Source organism: Schistocerca americana, chromosome 1 (genome assembly GCF_021461395.2).
Source record: "Schistocerca americana isolate TAMUIC-IGC-003095 chromosome 1, iqSchAmer2.1, whole genome shotgun sequence".
In the NCBI taxonomy this organism is placed as follows: Eukaryota; Metazoa; Arthropoda; class Insecta; order Orthoptera; family Acrididae; genus Schistocerca; species Schistocerca americana.
Genome location: NC_060119.1, coordinates 377,682,984 through 377,688,983, shown reverse-complemented (window position 1 = coordinate 377,688,983; position 6,000 = coordinate 377,682,984). Strand labels below are relative to the sequence as shown.

The following is a 6,000-nucleotide window of genomic DNA, read 5'->3' as shown; positions in this document are numbered from 1 at the left end:
AAAGGTGATTTTTAAGTGAATATGTTGACTGTGTGATAATACAGTTTCCTACAACACGATGTTAGTTTGATATAGAACCTATTAGGAAGTCTACTGGCAGTAAGGTGAACATTATGAGTACAATATACATTACAATGTTAATTGTGAAGAATTAAATTTTATTTTAAAAGCCCATGTTTTGTTACTATAAAAATAACTGGTTTGACACTTACCTTATGAATAGATTATTTTTATATTTTACAAAGTATTCAATCAAAGCAAACAAATTTCCCTTAAATTTGAAGAACACAACTGCAAATTCATTTCAGGTTTTCAAGTTGCTAGAAGCAAGCCCAAAACATAACTTCATAATTTAATATTTGTGAAAAGTGTCCCCCAGGTTATTACGAAGCATCAATCTTTTGTTTCTGTAAAATTTAGTTTTTTGGACATAATATGATTCGATATTATGTTCCTCACATACACTACAATTGTGTCTTGTACTAGATGAATGTATAACAAGCAACCCATGCAGCTCACTGCAATACGTACATAGCTCTTTAGATATAAAATTATGTGTAAGATAGCTATCAGCCTGTTGCACTGCACTACTTTACTGCTTATATTTTCATGGGCTTTAATGTCCGCAAAATTCTATGCAGCTTACTGCTGGTTTGTTCCTTGGCAGCTCCAAATCAGCAGTGTCCCTTGAATGTTCGATCCCCCCCCCAGACAATTAAGTTTCTACTGCAAGAATTAATCCTTAATCCTGTTTTATTTGTGAAGTTACCAACTTCTAATTTCCTTTTTACAGAGAACGAGTGCTGTGAAATAAGGTGCTGACAGTGGACACCTGTGAAAATTATTCATGCCGGCAGTGCAATAGGAAGTCCTTATAAGTTTGCTCCACTGACAGGACAGCTAATAGTTTCTTGAAAAAAAAATGCCAATTTGAAGCTTTAGCTTCTTAGTAAAGAAGAACCACAAACTAACCTTTCATTTACCTGTGCATTACTGCTTACAGAGTAGACTAGAGGCATTTCTAGGTCTGCACTGTACTGCATGTGTGTGCGCTAAGTATGTATACTAATATGAAAACATTTTGCTAAGGGACGTGTAGAGTCATCACTAACAATGAAACTGCAACCAAATGGCTAAACAAACACATCTACATACCTCAACCTACAGGTTTTAAGCAAACACAGGAAAGAGTGTGGCATTACAGCATTTTCTGTCAGACAAGTCACATTGGTATTAACATCACTGATCAGTGCTTAGCATTCTGCTTCCACGAGTACATATGAGTGTGCTACTTCTCCCTTTTTGGGTATGGTCACTCACTCTGCAAGTGTGTCACTTTACCTTAGAATTTGTATGCTAGTTTCCAGTTTTAATGGGCGTTTGTTTCCATAGAAGTCATGTTCTATATTGCAAATATATTGTTACTTGAAGAATGTGGCTAGCTGGTATATGAGAGGGTGTCTCAGTGACTGTATGTGACTAATGTACATTTATTTAAGAGAGAGCCTTGAATGTGCAATAAAATTTAGAGTTCTCTATGCACTGCACTGTTCTTGTGTAAAATATCAAAGTTAAATATTCTGCACTATTATGCAGTGGTCAGACAACATATAATACTGACTGGCACTGCACTCTAGTGCCACAGAAATTTAGTTGACACAATATGGTGACAGGCTCCACAACACCGATGAGGGGCGGCAGTCTCAAGATTTATGTTCAAAAATATAAAGATTCGATCTGCAGAGGAATCTTCTGAAAGAGGGGTTAAAGCCTTGAAGGTGACGCTTGGATAAAACATTTTAACACAAGAACAACCATAATTATGAAAATTTTCCAGGCTATTATGTTGATCTGACCACTGCATAACAACCCAGAATATTTATCTTTCACAATGAATACAATATTCAAAACTTACTACACCATAAAGCCTATCACTTATGCAAATTTATGTCGGTCACACACAAACACCATCTCACAGTATCAGCTAGTCACATTCTTCAGATTACAATATATGTGCAATATGGAACTTTGTTTTGGAATGATTTTTCTAGAAACAAATTCCCAATAAAACTGTTCCTCACGACTTAAGAGTGTGTCAAGAAAGTTGTTCTGCTCTGCCGCCATCACAGCACTCTTGTCGCTGTTCCACATATTCACACTCGTCCCTCTGGTTCATTGTCTTTCCACTGACACACACACACACACACACACACACACACACACACACACACACACACACAGCTAGGTTGTGTTGTGTTTGCATTTGTTAGGGATCATTCAAAATGTTTAACACCATCTCTGAGACCACAGATCGAAATACATTCTGTATAAGATTTTTGAACACAAACAATATTAATCCAGCTGAAATTCATCAAGTTTTAGATATGTACGATTGAATGGTGAGAAAGCGGGGGAGGCAATTCAATGCTGGCCGAACCAATGTTCATCCGTTGTCAAAGGTGGTTTGGTTGAGAAAGTGAATGAGAAAATTCATGAAAACAGATAGTTGACAATAAGAATGCTTTGTGACAAGTTTCCACAAATTTGAAAGCCTGTTTTGCAAGTGTCACAAATCACTTAAATTTTTGCAAAATGTGTTCCTGTTGGGTTCCAAAAACACTTACAACAGCTCACGAAATGAAGTGCCTTTGCAGTGCTTTGAAATTTCTTACCTAATAAAGTAACAAGGGAGACGAATTCCAAAACAGAATTGTGACCGGCGATGTAGCCCAGAAACAAAACGACAGCCAATGGAGAGGAGGCATTCACAATCCCTCAAAAAAGAAATTCAAAATAATGTTGTAAGAACAAAACATCAGTGCACAATTCAAAAGGCGTGGAATAATCAGAAAAGGCATATGTTGCTTCATGATAATGCACATTCCCATTCTACCGGCAGCACCCAAAACCTTATTCAACAGTTCAGTTGGCAGCAGTTTGATCACCTGCCATACAGCCATGATCTCGCACATTCTGACAACCCCACATTCTCGAACTTTTGAATGTGATTTTGCAGGAAGGCACTTTTACAGCAATGACAACGTGAAAAACTGTTCAGTGGTTGTCTTCACTGACAGTATCTTTCCACAATGAGGGCTAGAAAAGTTGGTTCCCCACTATGACAAAAGTCTGAACAATGGTAGCACTATGTAAAAAACAGTTTTAGGAAATGATCTATCTTGTAAATATAAATTTTAATTTGAAGCAAGGAAAGAATGGGTTTGTGTTTTTCTCCAAAAACTTGTGTGCAGCTTTCAGCTTACCCTATTATTAATGACTATGTTTTCAAGCCGAAGGGTTAAGGTGAGGTACCATTACAAGTTATGTCTTGTAGGTTTTGTACAAAAACATACAAACGCAATGAAATAAATTTTTTTGTACAAAATGTTTTATAGTGTCTCAAAACATTCACCTTAAGATTCCACATTTTCAGAAACCTGGACCAGTTCTCGAGAGAAAAAATTAATTCTGCACATTAATGTAACATCTTTTCAGAAAGTGATCAATAATCACACATCGTTCACAGCAGTTCAAGGCACTGGTATTAAGTTTGGCATTTACAAAAAAAATAATCAAATGAAAACCTCAACTTTAAAGTGCTCATCGTAAATGAACTACTTTGCCAACTTTTGAGCTGCAACTAAATGAACAACAGTAACGGTACTTTAAAATAGTGCCACATCTGAATGATACCATTTAGGGCCAATTTTAGCTTGAAAGAAAACCATCATAAATTTCTACTTCCACTTGCATCTTTTCATAAAAAACTTCACAATACTAGAGTTTTCTAATATCTGACACAAATGATTCAGGAAGGCTTAAAATCTGCAGGAAATTTGACACTGGACCACCTGTGTGCATGTTTCATCTCAGTCCTATTATCATAAAATTATTTCGAAGCATAAAGTACATAATTATATTTAAAATTTGGAAGTCCATTAATACAGTTAAATCTTCAAAATCTGAGCAACAACACTGACAGGAAACTGCGATCCTTGTCCTGCAGCTTTTATTTCTAAACGTGCCATACTCCCACCAACCAATCCTTTGGCAAGCCGCTCTGGATTAACAACCAAGCAACCTTTTATGTTCTGAAACAATTCCATGAAAAACTATAATTAGAAAAAACTTATTACATCCAATACAATTCCATGTACTATTGACAATAGAATCAATGTATAAATCAAATTTTTAATAGTCAGATGAGAGAGAGAGAGAGAGAGAGAGAGAGAGAGAGAGAGAGAGAGAGAGAGAGAGAGAGAGATATGAATACTGTTTGTGGGAAATGTACTTTAAATTCTACAAGTTATGCACTGTATACAATTACCGATAGGCACTGGAAATATTAAACTCACCTTTATGAAATAACGTAAATCTGATGGCAAAATAAGAATGTGTGGTGCAACAGGAAGATGTGAAAGTTTTTCCCAGTGGCCCAGATCCACACTTAACTCTTCAGCAGGTGGAAAAAGTGGATAGAAGTTCCGCTGGGACAGAACATGACTAGCCAACCGCCCAAGACGGTCTGAACCCTGAGCAGGACTGCAAGAATGCATTGAAAATTTACAAACTTTATGTACCATACTCTTACATTACTTACGCAACCTGGTGTTCGCAATGACACTAGTCTCAGTTACAACATGGGTGTAGCTAACAAACAAATGCCACAGCACAAATCAACACATTTTGCATACTTTCTACTCTTGTATTGATCTTATCACTGAATTAACTTTCAGTTTAACATGACTAAAACCAAATTTGAAGTATCACAAAACAGTCAGGTAAGAGGGTAGTTTGATTCTGTTTGGTTTTAAAATATCCACAGAACCCAAACTTCAACCAACTTAAGAGTTACTATATCTTACAATATTATCTAGCACCACTTACTAAGATATCTCTTCTTTCCCAAGGTGGAACAAGACGTCTACAGATGTAACACCAAACTTAACACCACAGATTGAAAACTGGCACGGATCAGTCATAAAATGCAAGTTAGTATACATTAATCTCTTTGTACGTAAAAATGGTGGTGTTGGGTATATCACATGATGATGGACATCTCGCCAACATGGTACAACAACAACTTGTGTGTGAGACCTAGAAGGAAAATAAAGTTTCACTACTGGGATTTTTTATACCCTTTCTTGATACACTACAACTAGAACATAAACAATGCCGTCAGATAAATAATATGTTGAAAGCTCATGCTGTCAGCAAAATAACCTCACCCTCTAAGTGGTTCCATAATTCCTTCAACTATCTTCTCAAACAGAGAATCATGTGTTTCTGCAAGTTTTCCTTCCTCAACATGTGGATGCTTGGCGTCTACAAATGGCCCCACTAGTATCAATGCATGTGGCTCATGGTTTCTTATGTAAGACACTAAGTCCTCCAATGGCTGATACATCAATGTATCAGTCTGGGTGTAAGGACCAGCTGCCACGACAACTTGAAGAGGTCCTGATACAAAAGATTACACAAGTAAAAAATAATCTCAACTAGATAAATGTAAAAACGTTTGTGAGAAAGAGAGAATGCATGTAAGATACTGAAGACAATACACAAATTATACACCGAGATTACTGATTTTATCTACTTCTGAATGGAAGTGGATAGTAACACTGTTGATTGTTTTCAGTAGTACTTTTTTTCCTTCATTACCTATTTTACAACCATAAATGTGACATGTCTTAACAGTTCACAGTAAGTCATAGTTATTGTTGTTTGTACTACTATGTCAGCATCAGAAAATGATCTGGATTTCATAGTCCAATTTTAATGACAGATGGGAGTAATAATACTACAAATTTATTAGAGAGCAACCAGCAGACTCAAATGATGGAAGGCTACTGGCAATTTAGTTTACTACATATCACCCAAAAAGCAGAAAAACAGGAAGGAGCAAACAAAATTGGAATTTGCGGAGCTCTGATGTTGATTTCACAGGGTTTATACGCGGACAAGGGAAAAAATTCCCAGACTCTTCCCTATTAAAAAATA

General features: G+C 36.4%; 1 protein-coding gene across 3 annotated transcripts in view; it reads right to left on the bottom strand.

Annotated features, from left to right (window-relative positions):
• Positions 1–3,366: 3,366 nt before the first annotated feature.
• Positions 3,367–6,000, bottom strand: part of LOC124600699 (DNA polymerase alpha subunit B) — an 89,841-nt gene continuing 87,207 nt past the window's right edge. For all 3 annotated transcript variants that reach the window (XM_047136185.1, XM_047136186.1, XM_047136187.1), the window contains 4 exons: positions 5,229–5,460; positions 4,888–5,097; positions 4,356–4,542; positions 3,367–4,091 (listed from right to left, as the gene is read on the bottom strand). In XM_047136185.1, coding sequence (XP_046992141.1) covers positions 3,948–4,091; positions 4,356–4,542; positions 4,888–5,097; positions 5,229–5,460 — 773 coding nt within the window. In that variant the 3' untranslated portion in view covers positions 3,367–3,947. The remainder of the gene's footprint in view (positions 4,092–4,355; positions 4,543–4,887; positions 5,098–5,228; positions 5,461–6,000) is intronic.